Below are 17,858 nucleotides of genomic sequence, written 5' to 3'. Positions count from 1 at the left end.
GCTCTGTCACGGGCTGCCTGGCGGCTGATCCATCGCCTCGGGTAGTTGACGTTCAGGTTTCATAACTAACCTTTTTCGTAGGACTCTCCATACAGTTGATTCTGGAATTTGCAGCTCCCTGCTAGCTCTGCGAGTCGATTTTTCTGGGCTGCGAACAAATGCTTGCTGGATGCGTGCTACATCTTCATCACTCGTTCTCGGCCGTCCAGAACTTTTCCCTTTGCACAAACACCCATTCTCTGTAAACTGTTTATACCAACGTGTAATAAACCACCTATCAGGAGGTTTAACACCATACTTCGTTCGAAATGCACGCTGAACAACTGTCGTCGATTCACTTCTGCCGTACTCAATAACACAAAAAGCTTTCTGTTGAGCGGTCGCCATCTTAGCATCAACTGACGCTGGCGCCTATTCAACAGCGCCTCAAGCGAACAAATGTACAACTAAATGAAACTTTATAGCTCCCTTAATTCGCCGACAGATAGTGCTTAGCTCTGCCTTTTGTCGTTGCAGAGTTTTAAATTCCTAAAGTTGTGGTATTCTTTTTGAATCACCCTGTATTATATGTCACATCATTTCATACTAAACTAATGTGAATGAACAATTACTGGGGTTCACACCTATTTTTGGGATTCCGATTCGCAACTGCGTACTCTACACCTGCGACTCACTCTGCAGACTTCCTCTAACCCCCTGCACACGCCTATATTCTAATACTGTGGCACCGCAGCGCCACCTGTGGGCGCCGGTTCCGTAGAGAAGTGTCACACTAAGATTCGACACTCATTCACAATATACATAAATGACCTAGTGGATAGCATCGGAAGTTCTGTGAGGCTTTTTGCGGATGATGCTGTAGTATATCAAGAGGTTCTAACAATGGAAAATTATACTGAAATGCAGGAGGATCTGCAGCGAATTGACGCATGGTGCAGGGAATGGCAGGTGAATCTCAATGTAGACAAGTGTAACGTGCTGCGAATACACAGAAAGAAAGATCCTTTACCACTTAGCTACAATATAGCATGTCAGCAACTGGAAGCCGTTGATTCCATAAATTATCTGGGAGAGACATTGGGAGTGATTTAAAATGGAATGACCATATCAAATTAACGTCGGTAAAGCAGATGCCAGAATCCTAAGGAAATGGAATCCGAAAACAAAGGAAGTAGATTACAGTACGCTTGTTCGCCCACTGCTTGAATGATGCTCACCGGTGTGGGATCTGTACCAGATAGGGTTGATAGAAGAGATAGAGAAGATCCAACGGAGAGCAGCGCGCTTCGTTACGGGATCATTTAGTAATCGCAAAAGCGTTACGGAGATGATAGATAAACTCCAGTGGAAGACTCTGCAAGAGAGACGTTCAGTTGCTCGGTACGGGCTTTTGTTGAAGTTTCAGGAACATACTTTCACCGATGAGTCAAGCAATATCTTGCTCTCTCCTATGTATATCTCGCGAAAAGACCTTGAGGATAAAATCAGAGAGATTAGAGCCCCCACAATACCGACAATATTTCTTTCCACGAACAATACGAGACTGGAATAGAAGGGAGAACCGACAGAGGTACTCAAAGTACCCTCCACCACACACCGTCAGGTGGCTTGCGGAGTATAGATGTAGATCTAGATGTATATGTAGATGTAGATGTAGATGAATCCATATTTTACTGAGACGTAGCTAGTTGTTCCGTCCAATTACGTTATCTCAAGGTACCCAGAATTCCTTTTGTCAGTAATGACAAACTGGTCTTCGTAACTATTTGCTCTGGTACCGAGAAGCTGTTCTGGAGAGGTAGACCCCACTGTGTTTATTTTATCATCTATTAATGCAATTTTATTCCCATTCCTCTTATGTTGCTCTTAACTGTCAGAATGAATGTTTTCTGCGAGATTCTATGAATAGGACCGTTAAGGACGCTCCGCCATACTTTTCGGATGGCTGGGAGTATGGAAAGAACCTGTGCTGGTCTCCTTCAATCAGTTCGCTAATTTAACAATAGGATGAGGTATATCATAGATTAGGTCACTAATTCGTTCCCAGAATGAAATTTTCACTCTGCAGCGGATTGTGCGCTGATATGAAACTTCCTGGCAGATTAAAACTGTGTGACCGACCGAGACTCCAACTCGGGACCTTTTCCTTTCACGGGCAAGTGCTCTACCAACTGAGCTACCGAAGCACGACTCACGCCCGGCCCTCACAGCTTTACTTCTGCCAGTAACTCGTCTCCTACCTTCCAAACTTCACAGAAGCTCTCCTGCGAACCTTGCAGAACCAGCACTCCAGAAAGAAAGGATACTGCGGAGACATGGCTTAGCCACAGCCTGGGGGATGTTTACAGAATGAAATTTTCACTCTGCAGCGGAGTGTGCGCTGATATGAAACTTCCTGGCAGATTAAAACTGTGTGCCTGATCGAGACTCGAACTCGGGACCTTTGCCTTTCGCGGCAAGTGGTACAGCAATTGCCCGCGAAAGGCGAAGGTCCCGAGTTCGAGTCTCGGTCGGGCACACAGTTTTAATCTGCCAGGAAGTTTCACTAATTCGTTGTTTTCCAGCATTTTCACAGTTTGTCTTACATTGCGATTACATTTTTGAATTGTTTTCCGAGTATACCGGGTAGTTAGAATTCACGATTCTAGCTTGAGCGTGGAGAGCTTTTTAATCTGGTTTTAAGTTATTAAACCTACGGTGCCACCAGCATCCACAATAGTTTTTCAGTTGATTTCTCAGAGAAGTATTAATTATTTTATTAATTTCCAGAAATTGTTACATTTTTGTTGGTAGCATGGGTTGCTCCCTATGTGCAACCTTTACCCATGTGTTCGTAACCGTGTGACAAAGAGTAACCGTTTCATTATTATATTTTCAGAGTATAATTAGGCGCGTGAATAGTGTCAAATATTTAACGAATTTTTCGCGGTTTGTTTTATTATTTATTTGTTGGTTTCTGTATTCAAGCTGTCAACTGTGCTGTTATGAGAAACGGCCACCATCATCCTAAATCAAATTCAGTTACGATTTGGTGTGGAATTGTAACATAAAATACAAGAACGATTACAGATGATGAGTAACTTGTAACCGTTCGTTTCCAAGCTCCCATGTGGATTTGGCTGCACAATCGATGAGGTAAACGATCGTTCTTGTGGAAACACAGAGTAGGTATTGAGTGTGTTTCGTGTGAAGATTTGAACTATCTAAGAACGATCAGAGATGGTGAGTACTTTTATTTGCAACGACAAGGTGTTAATAATGTGGGGTGGTTGGTTCATCGTCGTATACGATCGTTATTGCAGAAGTTCAATGTAGGTCTTGCGAGTGTTCTTGTGACGGATTTAACAAAATATACGTCATTTTTGTATGTTAACTGTGCTTACTTGTTTCTGCTTGCACACCACACGACCCTCGACTCTCAGATCATATCCTAGTGCGCTATGTTGTTCCCCCCAACAAAATCGGAGGGGGCTCCCCGAAATTCGTTTTCAATACATTATCTTAAAATAGTTGTCGTTACTTAGTCCATGTGTGGCATGATTATGTTACCCCAAGAGCAATCTGTCATATCGCCCCATCGCATCCATATCACTGAATTAAAAGACCATTTAGATCAGAGGGAGTGAACATCACGCTCATGTAACTGAATGAAAGTTGATGTGTGCGGAATTGAGAGTAGCCCAATGAAATTGATATTTCAGTGACAATCTTACGTGTATACAACAATAATTACACCCCGTGTCTCGTACCCAGTACACGTAATCCTGCAATGAGCACTCGTAGTAATATGAAATCAGGAAGTAATGAAAGTAAACGTCCCATAATGGAATACATTGTGTCTGATAGTGGTGCAGATGATCTCGGTTAAGTAGGTTCTTTGGTTGGTTGCGTCCTGCCCTTTGCGTTATCCGTGGCGAAATAGAGTCACTCAATCATCATTAAATGTCTGCGAAACACATTCACTGAATCATTATTAACTGTTTGCGAGATAGAGTCACTGAATCATCATTAAATGCAATATTTAATTAAACAATCGAGGCGGATTCTTTATAATCATTAAATTATTCACTATTGCTGACGCGCTACAATTTTAAAAGTTCTCAATTAATTAAACAATCCGGGCTGTCCCTTTATTGATTATTTACCAACTTACAGACGTTTCTAGGCGCTTCAGTCTGGAACCGCGCGACCGCTAAGGTCGCAGGTTTGAATCCTGCCTCGGGCATGGATGTGTGTGATGTCCTTAGGTTAGTTAGGTTTGAGTAGTTCTAAGTTCTAGGGGACTGATGACCTCAGCAGTTAAGTCACATAGTGCTCAGAGCCATTTGAACCGTTTGAACAGACGTTTCACCCTTCTGTTGGCACCTCTGAGAGAGAGGTCTGAACTGCGACGCCCAGCATTGAAATCACGCTGTTTACTTATGGGTGGCACAGGAAAACATTTCTGACACACCGCTGCTCAGAATCTACAAAAAAAATCCCTCAGGAAAAGCGTCAAACTGCATTTTCCTCTGTAGCGTTAATTTCCACAAATTTTCGCGGTCCAAAACAGCACCTCCTAGAGCGATGAGCAACAGAACGACACACTGTTGACAAATCACGGACTATTCAATCCTTCTTTAAGGATATCCTGAGCTTGCAGCGCCACTAAACGTGACCACGCCTCTTTGGAGCGTAACACTACCACAATCTTTGCCCTTGTGTACGTTATGTTATGTTATGTTAACCAGGGACCAATAAACGACGGAGAGGCTCCGTCCCCGCCGCAGCCCCAGTGGTCCGCAACCCCACGACGACTATCGCAGTCCACTTCACCCCTCCGCCGCCCCACACCGAAACCAGGGTTATTGTGCGGTTCGACCCCCGGTGGACCCCCCCAGGGAACGTCTCACACCAGATGAGTGTAGCCCCTATGTTTGCGTGGTAGAGTAATGGTTGTGTAGGCGTACGTGGAGAACTTGTTTGCGCAGCAATAGCCGACATAGTGTAACTGAGGCGGAATAAGGGGATCTAGCCCACATTCGCCGAGGCAGATGGAAAACCGCCTAAAAACCATCCACAGACTGGCCGGCTCACCGGACCTTGACGCAATTCCGCCGGGCGGATTCGTGCCGGGTACCGGCGCTCCTTCCCGCCCGGAAAGCAGTGCGTTAGACCGCACGGCCAACCAGGCAGGGCTTGTGTTCGTAGTGGAATCTCTGTGGACTGTTCTAAACCATTCGACGAAATTTGCACGTAATCGGAAGCAGCAGAGGTGTTTGGGCATCTTCAGCTCTCCTGTTTCGCGCCCTCCCGTGGCGTGATCACGGAGGTTTGACGAAGAGGGGGGTGGGATATGAGATTTTGACACATGTCAGGATAAAACGGCAAAGAGTCCCTCCAAGACATCTCATATCGGCAACAACCTCGGTAAAAACAACTTACCTTGGTCGGATACTTTAAGAATTTCTCTGTATAGGGAGAGTCATTCACTGATTCCTAGGCACTGTTGTGACAGGCATCCCTTTCGACAGGCCTCAGATTTGCGCGCGTCCACTAGGCGCTAGTTCAGTAACGTAGAGCCACTCAGCTGAGATGTGTCAAATTGGCAGCCGGTCACACAGGCTCCCAGAGATGAGGTGTAAGTGCCTGGGGTTTGTACATAGATATCTTTAAATTGCCCAACAAAGGTACGTGCAAGAGGCACCGAGGGTGTTGAAAAACTGGGAAGTAAGGGAAGGGGTTAGATTGGGGGGGGGGGGGGGGCGGTTTTAGAAGGACCCTTTGCAGTTTTGTTTACGAATATGTGAATGTGTCGATGACTTCCACTCCCCCCTTCCATAGTGACGAAAGGGGTGCGCAACACATGAGGGTTGAAGAAGCGTAAATACCCTTCGCTGCTTAGGATAGTGTTCTTCGTATCGTTTTGAACGGTCCCTAGAGTGCCGATGTAGTACACGTGAGCAAAATCTGCGGTCGCGTTACACTCCAAAGCGGTGAGATCACCTTCAATGGGGTTGCAGCCCCACGATGTTCTTAGAGAAGGGTTCCAATGTCCTGGGGTGTCAGCAATGTGAAAGCTTTTAAGAGCTTCGTCCTGTTGCTCGCTGCGTCGTGTGCTGTTAGTTTTGACCGCGATTTGTGTGCGAATCAACGCCACAGGGAAAGACGTGGATAAGTTGACGCCCTTTATTCCATTCCCTGAGGTGTTTTAGTGTCACTACTGAGTGGTGGTGTGTCTGAAATATTTTCCTGGGGCACCCATAAGAAAATCGCGTGATTTCAGTGCTAGGAGTCGTGGGTTTGGCCTCCATCGCAGAGGCGACAAGAGAAGGTATGAAATGTGGGTAAGAAGGGGTATGCCGGCCTTTAAATCGTGTGGCACGTTCATGGTGGCATTGGGCAGAACTGAGGTGAAACTTAATGCCAATGCGATATCGTTAACCTCCTTGTATGTCATATGAACTTTTGAGATTTGGTCTTTTTTTCTCTAGTGTCGACACCACTGATGTATGGTGCGTGGCCGACTCCGAGGATGACATGGCTGGGCGCCACGGTTTTGTACCACTGCGGAGGAATTAGAATTATATATTAATACTTTCAGCTACTGACGGGCGTTGATATATATCAACGGGGACAATTGAAAATGTGTGTCCCGACCGGGACTCGAACCCGGGATCTCCTGCTTACATGGCAGACGCTCTATACATCTGAGCCACCGAGGGCACTGAGGATAGTGTTCTTTCGGACATGGAGAACAGACATCATATCCATATAAATATATAGTTCTGGCAATACCGGCCCTGACCTTCCTCTTCTGTGTGGATGCACACATATTACCCGATCTCTTAAGGGACTTGGTAAGAATGTCTTCCGCGAGTTATGAGTGTGTTGGGTAGGGACACTACGAATGTAGTGTGTGGACATATAAGGTGAGAATGTGGGTCTTGCGGGAGGCATGCGTGAGATAGTCCCAGCAGTCGCACCATCCTCTGTGCCCTCGGTGGCACAGATGGATAGAGCGTCTGCCATCTAAGCAGGAGATCCCGGGTTCGAGTCTCGGTCAGGGTACATATTTCCATCTGTCCCCGTTGATATATATCAACGCCCGCCAGCAGCTAGATGTGTGAATATATAATGCTAATTTCGTTCTAGATGGCTGCAGGTCATCAATGATGTCTGTTGTTTGGGACAAGTTCCAAAGAACAGACTCCATATCCATATAAGTATACTACGGAGAGAGGTTATAGGCATCTTTGGCCCAAGTTTCAAACTAATGCGTCGTACTGGGAGACAGTTATGGGAATTTGAAAAAGTGACCTTTTAATTGTGTTGCGCAGTGTACATATTGATTCAGTTTCGTAGACCCTAACTGTTACGTTAATCATACACGCAATCAGTCCATAACTTATTTAAATACTAAAGCGGGAAGACTGCAGCCAAAGTGCGCCTTTTCTGTGCAGTAATGTTTTATTATTGACAAGAATTGTCTGATCTGATCTCCTCATAGGCCTACATGAGTACTGTTTTAGAACTATTTTTACTCTTACAGGGAATGTGCATTATCCAACAGTTGGGAAGACATTCAGCAAAGGACCGATGCGTCACATATTATGATGATGATGATGAGTCCCATGCTTCTTTACAGAGCAAGGCAAGGTCCTAGTGGAGGTGGTTTGCCATTGCCTTCGTCTTACCGTAATGGGGATGAATGATGATGATGAAGACGACACAACAACACCCAGTCATCTCGAGGCAGGAAAAATCCCTGACCCCGTCGGGAGTCGAACCCGGGACCCCGTGCTCGCGAGACCACGAGCCAAGAACCGTCTGCGTGAGGCAGATGTTGTTTTAAATCGAAAGCGTTTATGTTGTATTATGGGGCCTATATAAGAAAGTGGTATTGACTATTTTACAAGTTATTGTGGATTGTATTAAGAGTTTATGCCGAGGATATTATCGTCACAAAATAAAATATTATGCATCTGTAATTTTTAGGAGTACATTACCGCACAGTTGATTATTTGTATTTAATGTATCTTTTGAAACATTATTCCTGGATAGCACAGATCAAAAATCAGGATACAACTTTTTAAAATAAAAAATAAAAATGCTTATCTTTATCGTTGCTACATAGCGGACTGATCCTCTCCAGTCTCTCCAGCCATCATCATGGAAATCTAACAGTCCGATGATCATCGTACCACGATCGATACTAGTCACCTGGAGAATAAATTTTAAAATTCAACAAATTATGTGCGTTCCAAGACTGTTTTATTTGGAGAACCTGTGTTGTATTTGATGTGTTGACCTCAGTGCCGCCTCGCGTAGTGGCCGCGTGGTTTAGGACGTCATGTGACGATCTGCGCCGCCCCTCCCGCTGGAGTTTCGAGTTCTCCCTCTGGCATGGATGTACGTGTGTTGTTCTTAGCATAAGTTACTTTAAGGTAGTTTAAGTAGTGTGTAAGTCTAGGGACCGATGACCTCAGCAGTTAGGTCCCTTAGGAATTCACACACTCTTTTTGAACCTCAGTGATAATTGCTACCAAGGACAAATTCGACTGCCCACCTCCATCCCCCTTTGTTACCACCCTCGCCCATCTCACCCTTTTTTGTTAAATCATCACTATCCCTTAGGCAATTCATTGCGATCAGCACGACTATAGAACAAATATTAATATTTCTTTTTGTATGATACAATACAAAGCATAGGAGAACTCACAACACAAAGTCGCAGTGACTGAAACTGTATCGCGAATCGTTTCTCACTGGCGATTATCGCTGAAACAGCCGGTTTACGATTGTATTGGTTCTTTTTTTCCTTTCTGAAGTAACCGATTTTCTGTTTTCTATGCTTATTATTTCCCGTATTAAACATAGAAATCGAACAAAAATAGAAAAATTTTCACTCACTCTACTCAGTTCTAAATACTAATTTGAATAAACGAAGCCATAGTCCATCCACCGCTCGCTGGTTTCTCGAAGCGGATGTTGATGAATACTACGAAAAAATCACCAGTATTCTCACAGCGACTTTAACTTTTGAAAATATGCTCAAAAACCATGTTGTAAACTTGAGTTTTATCACTATTTGAGCATTGGAAGATCCAGTGCGAAAGGATGAAATCTGACCTTGAAGAACCCTGTTTTTCATGTTAGTATGTCCTTTCCAATGGCTATACGCAGACCCAGGGCAAATTCGACGGCGCACCCCTCCCCCTTTACCACCTTCGCCCATCTCACCATTTTTTGTTTAATCTTCATTGTCCCTTAAGCAATTTATTGCGATCAGCACGACCATAGAACAAATTTTTATTGTAGAGTATAAATAGACTTTTGTTGCGTTTTTATTACTGTTACTGCAACTTTCTTTCTCTTTTATTATTTCATAGAAATAACAGACCAATTCCTTGTATTTTAAAGCAAATGCAACATTGTAGTTTATTGCTCCGTCACTTCACAAATACAGTCCTGGAAATGGAAAAAAGAACACATTGACACCGGTGTGTCAGACCCACCATACTTGCTCCGGACACTGCGAGAGGGCTGTACAAGCAATGATCACAGGCACGGTACAGCGGACACACCAGGAACCGCGGTGTTGGCCGTCGAATGGCGCTAGCTGCGCAGCATTTGTGCACCGCCGCCGTCAGTGTCAGCCAGTTTTCCGTGGCATACGGAGCTCCATCGCAGTCTTTAACACTGGTAGCATGCCGCGACAGCGTGGACGTGAACCGTATGTGCAGTTGACGGACTTTGAGCGAGGGCGTATAGTGGGCATGGGGGAGGCCGGGTGGACGTACCGCCGAATTGCTCAACACGTGGGGCGTGAGGTCTCCACAGTACATCGATGTTGTCGCCAGTGGTCGGCGGAAGGTGCACGTGCCCGTCGACCTGGGACCGGACTGCAGCGACGCACGGATGCACGCCAAGACCGTAGGATCCTACGCAGTGTCCCAGCAAATTAGGGACACTGTTGTTCCTGGGGTATCGGCGAGGACCATTCGCAACCGTCTCCATGAAGCTGGGCTACGGTCCCGCACACCGTTAGGCCGTCTTCCGCTCACGCCCCAACATCGTGCAGCCCGCCTCCAGTGGTGTCGCGACAGGCGTGAATGGAGGGACGAATGGAGACGTGTCGTCTTCAGCGATGAGAGTCGCTTCTGCCTTGGTGCCAATGATGGTCGTATGCGTGTTTGGCGCCGTGCAGGTGAGCGCCACAATCAGGACTGCATACGACCGAGGCACACAGGGCCAACACCCGGCATCATGGTGTGGGGAGCGATCTCCTACACTGGCCGTACACCACTGGTGATCGTCGAGGGGACACTGAATAGTGCACGGTACATCCAAACCGTCATCGAACCCATCGTTCTACCATTCCTAGACCGGCAAGGGAACTTGCTGTTCCAACAGGACAATGCACGTCCGCATGTATCCCGTGCCACCCAACGTGCTCTAGAAGGTGTAAGTCAACTACCCTGGCCAGCAAGATCTCCGGATCTGTCCCCCATTGAGCATGTTTGGGACTGGATGAAGCGTCGTCTCACGCGGTCTGCACGTCCAGCACGAACGCTGGTCCAACTGAGGCGCCAGGTGGAAATGGCATGGCAAGCCGTTCCACAGGACTACATCCAGCATCTCTACGATCGTCTTTATGGGAGAATAGCAGCCTGCATTGCTGCGAAAGGTGGATATACACTGTACTAGTGCCGACATTGTGCATGCTCTGTTGCCTGTGTCTATGTGCCTGTGGTTCTGTCAGTGTGGTCATGTGATGTATCTGACCCCAGGAATGCGTCAATAAAGTTTCCCCTTCCTGGGACAATGAATTCACGGTGTTCTTATTTCAATTTCCAGGAGTGTATATCCAGACTAGCATTGGTGCCACTCTAATATAACACAGATTCATGTACATGCGTACCGTCTAATAGTCCACGCCACATGGTAATTGGTACATTATTGTCTCAGTAGAGCTGTACCAATTCTTATGCCATGTGATTGTTGCTCAGTTCTGTCGGCATTGTTATTGAAACAGCACTGATGGCTTTTCCCATTTCCCATAAAACGCAACATTTCAAAGCAAATTTAACGAATAAATATTAATCGTTTTTTAAATACGGTTTACTTAAAAATGAAAAAAAACATTAGAACGGTTGCTATGGTTTACCTGCTTGTAAGTAACAAATGGAAAAAACACCTGTTACAAACAAGAGAAAGCAAATACCTAAAAGTACCAGTTATTCAGAACTAAAATATCGATATCTCTTGTAAGCAATCAGTTTTTCCATCCCTATTTCATAGAGAACTAACAAACAAAACAAAAAAGGAAAAAAACTTATTACACCTGCGTTGAGGTGGCTCAACTTGGCATCTAGTAGCCGAAGTCAGGAAACAAATATCTCAGCACCAAGAAAATGCAGGTCATGTAAAACTATTTCTCAACGGAGTCTAAACCACCGCCCTCTTCCCATATTAGTGTTCCTCTACTTTTTCTTTCTTCTTTTTCTTCTTCTTCTTCTTCTTCTTCAGCTCTTTCTTCCACCTTCTTCTTCGTCCTACGTGTTCTTCATATTCGTTGTTGCTTCCTCACATTTTCTACTCGTCACACAACTGCACCCCGACGGAAATGATTGCCAGGGGAAGTGCCTAGATTGCCGTAACTCAGCTACGCCACTGCTCAACAATACTGTTTAAAAAACACTCATTTTTCTTATAGTCGGGACTGTCCATTACTTCTTGGCGTTTCTGGCGTTACCGTCAGAACAATTTCCCCACTAAGATTACGCAGTTAATGCTCGCAACGTTGTCACTAACAATGGCACGTGTTTTAGTTTCCTCTGCGAACGGTTGGCCCACAGAGGTGGAGTGGTCCGAGTGGAGCGAGTGCAGCGCCTCTTGCGGCACGGGCTCGCAGTCGCGCTTCTCGCGCTGCGTGGACGACGGCAAGCGGCTGGAGCTGTGCGTGGAGGCGGGCGGGGAGCGCACGGAGACCCGCGCGTGCAGCCGCCAGCCGTGCCCCGCCCCGCCACCACCGCCGCCGCGACCCAGGCAGCGCCAGCAGCAGCAGCACGCCACCTCCAAGGAGCACCGGGGTCAGTCCGAACATAGCTCAGTCCTGTATGACGTTAACAGCAGAAATATCTTGCTTTCTTAAAATCACTGGTGCTCACTCTCCTGTGTAGATAGAGGGAAGAAGAAAGCAGTTCTTTTGCTTCAACCACTAAATGAACCATAGAGAAGGGATGGGCTCTATTTCTCCCCAACTTCGTAGCCAACGTAAAAGATGCGACGATAACCTACTATCAGCGACAAATTTGCAAGATGTTATGCTAAGGTTAAATGCCAGCAGATTGTGCGAACAACATGATGGATAACTGAGGAGCTCTTGAGCAGCGATGGGCTGCTTTTAACGACGAATAATACAGGGTGATTCAAAAAGAATACCACAACTTTAGGAATTTAAAACTCTGCAACGACAAAAGGCAGGGCTAAGCAATATCTGTCGGCGAATTAAGGGAGCTATAAAGTTTCATTTAGATGTACATTTGTTCGCTTGAGGCGCTGTTGACCAGGCGTCAGCGTCAGTTGATGCTAAGATGGCGACCGCTCAACAGAAAGCTTTTTGTGTTATTGAGTACGGCAGAAGTGAATCGACGACAGTTGTTCAGCGTGCATTTCGAACGAAGTATGGTGTTAAAACTCCTGATAGATGGTGTATTAATCGTTGGTATAAACAGTTTACAGAGAATGGGTGTTTGTGCAAAGGGAAAAGTTCTGGACGGCCGAGAACGAGTGATGAAAATGTAGCACGCATCCAGCAAGCATTTGTTCGCAGCCCAGGAAAATCGACTCGCAGAGCTAGCAGAGAGCTGCAAATTCCACCATCAACTGAATGGAGAGTCCTACGAAAAAGGTTAGTTATGAAACCTTATCGTCTGAAATTGGTTCAAGCACTGTCTGCAGCTGATAAGATTAAAAGAATCGATTTCTGTGATTTTATCCTTGCTCAAATGGAAACAGATGAATCTTTCGTTTCAAAGATTGTGTTTAGTGATGAAGCAACTTTGAAACGAGAAATAACAGCAGTTATCCAAACTGTTACGCCTGATATGCTACAGAGAGTGTGGAACGAGTTGGAGTATCGGGTTGATATTGCTCGAGTGTCTTGAGGGGGTCATATTGAACATCTCTGACCTTGTTTTTGAGTGAAAAATAACCTTTCTAAATACTCTTTGTAATGATGTATAAGAGAAGGTTATATTATGTTTCTTTCATTAAATACACATTTTTAAAGTTGTGGTATTCTTTTTGAATCACCCTGTATGTTAGTATCTTGTAGTTCCATTCAGCTAATAACTTCCAAAAAACTAATGATCATTTGATAGTTCCCAAGGAGGTCACGAAGTGCACCGAACGTATCAAAATACACTGACGGAGAAAAGATAGAAACACCAAGATTGAATTGTACGACGTAAATGTACACTACTTGCCATTAAAATTGCTACACAAAGAAGAAATGCAGATGATAAACGGGTATTCATTGGACAAATATATTATACTAGAACTGACATGGGAATACATTTTCACGCCATTTGGGTGCATAGATCCTGAGAAATCAGTACCCAGAACAACCACCTCTGGCCGTAATAACGGCCTTGATATGCCTGGGCATTGAGTTAAACAGAACTTGGATGACGTGTACAGGTACAGCTGCTCATGCAGCTTCAACACGATACCACAGTTCAACAAGAGTAGTTACTGGTGTAGTGTGACGAGCCAGTTGCTCGCCCACCATTGACCAGACGTTTTCAATTGGTGAGAGATCTGGAGAATGTCCTGGCCAGGGCAGCAGTCGAACATTTCCTGTATCCATAAAGGCCCGTACAGGACCTGCAACATGCGGTGGTGCACTATCCCGCTGAAATATAGGGTTTCGCAGGGATCGAATGACGGGTAAAGCCACGGGTCGTAACACATTTGAAATGTAACGTCTACTGTTCAAAGTGCCGTCAATGCGAACAAGAGGTGACCGAGACGTGTAATCAATGGCACCCCATGCCATCTCGGCGGGTGATACGCCAGTATGGCGATGACGAATACACGCTTCCAATGTGCGTTCACCGCGATGTCGCCAAACACGGATGCGACCATAATGATGCTGTAAACAGAACCTGGATTCATCCGAAAAAATGACGTTTTGCCATTCGTGCACCCAGGTTCGTCGTTGGGTACAACATCGCAGTGATACGAGGCCGTTGGGATCCAGCACGGCGTTCCGTATTACCCTCCTGAACCCACCGATTCGATATTCTGCTAACAGTCATTGGATATCGACCAACGCGAGCATCAGTGTCGCGATATGATTCGCGATAGGCTACAATCCGACCTTTATCAAAGTCGGAAACGTGATGGTACGCATTTCTCCTCCTTACACGAGGCATAACAACAACAGTTCACCAGGCAACGCCATTCAACTGTTTGTGTATGAGAAATCGGTTGGAAACGTTCCTCATGTCAGCACATTGTACGTGTCGCCACCGGCGCCAACCTTGTTTGAATTCTCTGAAATGCTAATCACTTGCATATCGCAGCATCTTCATCCTGTCGGTTAAATTTCGCGACTGTAGCACGTCATCTTCGTGGTGTAGCAATTTTAATGGCCAGAAGTGTAAGCTGACAATCGTGTTTCTACATCTGAAAGATGATGTCCATTCAAATTTGTCGCCGCTCGGATAAGAGTGGTGGCAGTAGCGCCACTATGAGGATGAATCAATGTTTGCTTTAGATACACACTGTAACGGTCAAGAGCGTTAGTTACCTTCGAGATTGGACGTAGTGAGATGATATTAGTAAAGAATGCCTTTATGGCGACAGAGGCGCAATCATCAACATCTCACTAACTTTAAACGAGGTCATGTAATACAGGTACGAGAAGCTGGATGTTCCTTCTGCGATACTGCAGAAATACTTGGCAGGAATGTAGCCACTGTACACGATTGCTGGCAGCGGAGGTCACTAGAAAGTACAGTTACAGGTTGACCAGTCTCCAGACAACCACGTGGCAGTACCGAAAGGGAAGACCATCGTACCCAGCGTACGACCCTGGCGCATCGTTGTGCATCTGCAGCAGCAAATTGAGCAGAAGTTGACACCAAAGTGAAACAACGAACAGTTACAAATCCGTTATTTCAAGGACAGCTGCGTTTTCTCCTTCAGTGCCAGTGATGGCCGTGTGTTGCTTAGGAGACTAGGTGAGGGCCTGCAACGACCTGGAGTTATGGTCTGGGGTGCGATTTCGTATGACAGCAGGACCGCTCTCGTGGTTGTCCCATGCACCGTGACTGTAAATTGGTATGTCAATCTGGTGATTCGACCTGTTGTGCTGCCATTCATCAACAGCATGGCAGGGGGTGTTTTCCATCAGGATAGCACTCACCCACAACCCAATATTCTCTACGAGTATCAATATGTAGCCATGGCTTGCTCATCACCAGATGTCTCCAATGGAGCACATATAGAATGTCATGGAAAGGCAACTGCAGTGTCATCCATAACGTGTATTAACAGTCCCTTTAGTGACAAACCAAGTGCAATACACATGGAGCTCCATCCCACAAAGTACAGCAGCAGCTGTACAACATAGTGTGTGTACGTTTGAAAGTTTGTACTCAGCATTTTCCTATTACGCCGGTTATTGGCGCACTAGCATTTAACACTTGCAATGGATTCTCTGACGCTTACATCAACATTTGATCTTGCAATGTTATCACTTAAATATGTTACCTAGACAAATATATACCATAAGTTTTACTACTCTACATTAATTATAATTTCGTGTTCCAATTTTTCCCCTTAGTGTAGCTCGCATTACTTACAACTTTATTTTTCAGTTGACTAAGACACTGTTGAATTTTTTTCTCATCTTATTCTCAATCGCTCTTAAATGTAATATTTGCTCACAATCGTTACAATGTACAAATTTGCGGTTTTGATTTTATACAGGAAAACCTCATCACAAATCACTAGGTTTCTATGACTTATTCTTCATACTACGCACAAAACTGTGTAAATCTGTGTACTTCACATTCCTTCTGACAAGGGAACCTCCCCATCGCACCCCCCTCAGATTTAGTTGTAAGTTGGCACAGTGGATAGGTCTTGAAAAACTGAACACAGATCGATCGAGAAACCAGGAAGAAGTTGTGTGGAACTATGAAAAAAATAAGCAAAATATACAAACTGGGTCGTCCATGCGTAAGATAGGCAATATTAAGGGCAATGTGAGGTGAGGAACGCCGTGTCCCGTGGTTAGCGTGAACAGCTGCGCAACGAGAGGTCTTTCGTTCAAATCTGCCCTCGACTGAAAATTTAGCTTTCTTTATTTTCGCAAAGTTATGATCTGTCCGTTCGTTCATTGACGTTTCTGTTCACTGTAATAAGTTTAGTGTCTGTGATTTGCGACCGCACCGCAAAACCGTGCTATTGGTTGACGAAAGGACGTGCCTCTCCAATGGGAACCGAAAACATTTGATCGAAAGGTCATAGGTCAACCGATTCCTCCACAGGAAAACACGTCTGATATATTCTGTTCGACACTGGTGACAGCATGTGCGTCACATGACAGGAATATGTTGTCGACCCACCTAACTAGTACACTTGGCGAATGGGTATAAAGATTCTTCTACCTTGCCAGATTTAGGTTTTCTTGTGGATGTAATAATCACTCCAAAGAAAGTGATGATAACATAAGAGTTTGTCACATAAACTGAAAATAAAAAGTTAAGATTTTCGGTGGAGGAAGGTTTGAACTTAAGACCTCTCGTTCCGCAGCTGTTCACGCTATCCACGGGACCACGGCATTCCTCACCTCACATTGCCCTTAATATTGCCTTTATTACACATGGACGACCCAGTTTGTATATTTGGCTTATTTTTTCATAGTTCCACACAACTTCTTCCTGTTTTCTCGATCGATCTGTGTTCAGTTTTTCAAGGCCTATCCACTGTGCCAACTTATAACTAAATCTGAGGGGAGTGCGATGGGGAGGTTCCCTTGTGAGTGTCCCATCTGCATAACACGGGAGTCCATAACTACATTCAAATATGTGCATCAGACTTGAAGTTGTAAACGTGGCACGGCTCCTGCATGGGTACGGTGGTACTGCTTGCGCATTGGAATGGTTCCACATTTGTCAGTACATCTCTGTTAACTCTTACCGTAGGATTGAACACATTCCATTCTCGAGTAACATCCTGCTCAGGTTGAGCATCATGACTCACAAGCCGGCCAGTGTGGCCGTGCGGTTAAAGGCGATTCAGTCTGGAACCGCGTGACCGCTACGGTCGCAGGTTCGAATCCTGCCTCGGGCATGGATGTGTGTGATGTCCTTAGGTTAGTTAGGTTTAATTAGTTCTAAGTTCTAGGCGACTGATGACCTCAGAAGTTGAGTCGCATAGTGCTTAGAGCCATTTGAACCATTTGAACCATGACTCACAGATGCCACATGGAACAGTTGCGATGGAACAATCTGGAAGAATGAAGATGTAATCTTCGTGTGAGCTACTGACCGTAATAGCTTGGAACATGGTGAAAGACACTTGTCTGCTATTGCTTCTAGCATTTAATTGATCCTGAGCTCTGTAGATTGCTGACACATGACGTTTGCATGTTCTCATTTAACTGAACGTACTTAACGTTTTTTCTGAGCTCCGTAACACATCCTGGGTAAAACTCAGAATCTTTAGCCATAAATCGATCTTCACCAACATTTGAAGTTAATTCAGGCAACGGAAACACAACATTTTCTATTACATTACTAGCATCCGAGTAGATCAGGATTGAAAGTGGCATACAGAGTAAAGACCTATGGTTTGCT

The 17,858-nt window shown here is 45.2% G+C and overlaps 1 protein-coding gene across 1 annotated transcript in view; it reads left to right on the top strand.

Moving 5' to 3' along the window:
• LOC126481816 (papilin-like) overlaps positions 1-17,858 on the top strand; it is a 156,120-nt gene that overhangs the window by 130,565 nt on the left and 7,697 nt on the right. Inside the window, exon 7 of the mRNA XM_050105773.1 lies at positions 11,841-11,975. Within this exon, the coding sequence (XP_049961730.1) occupies positions 11,841-11,975 (135 nt within the window). The remainder of the gene's footprint in view (positions 1-11,840; positions 11,976-17,858) is intronic.

This window comes from Schistocerca serialis, chromosome 5 (genome assembly GCF_023864345.2).
Source record: "Schistocerca serialis cubense isolate TAMUIC-IGC-003099 chromosome 5, iqSchSeri2.2, whole genome shotgun sequence".
Taxonomy (NCBI): Eukaryota; Metazoa; Arthropoda; class Insecta; order Orthoptera; family Acrididae; genus Schistocerca; species Schistocerca serialis.
This window is presented reverse-complemented; position numbering and strand designations above follow the sequence as displayed.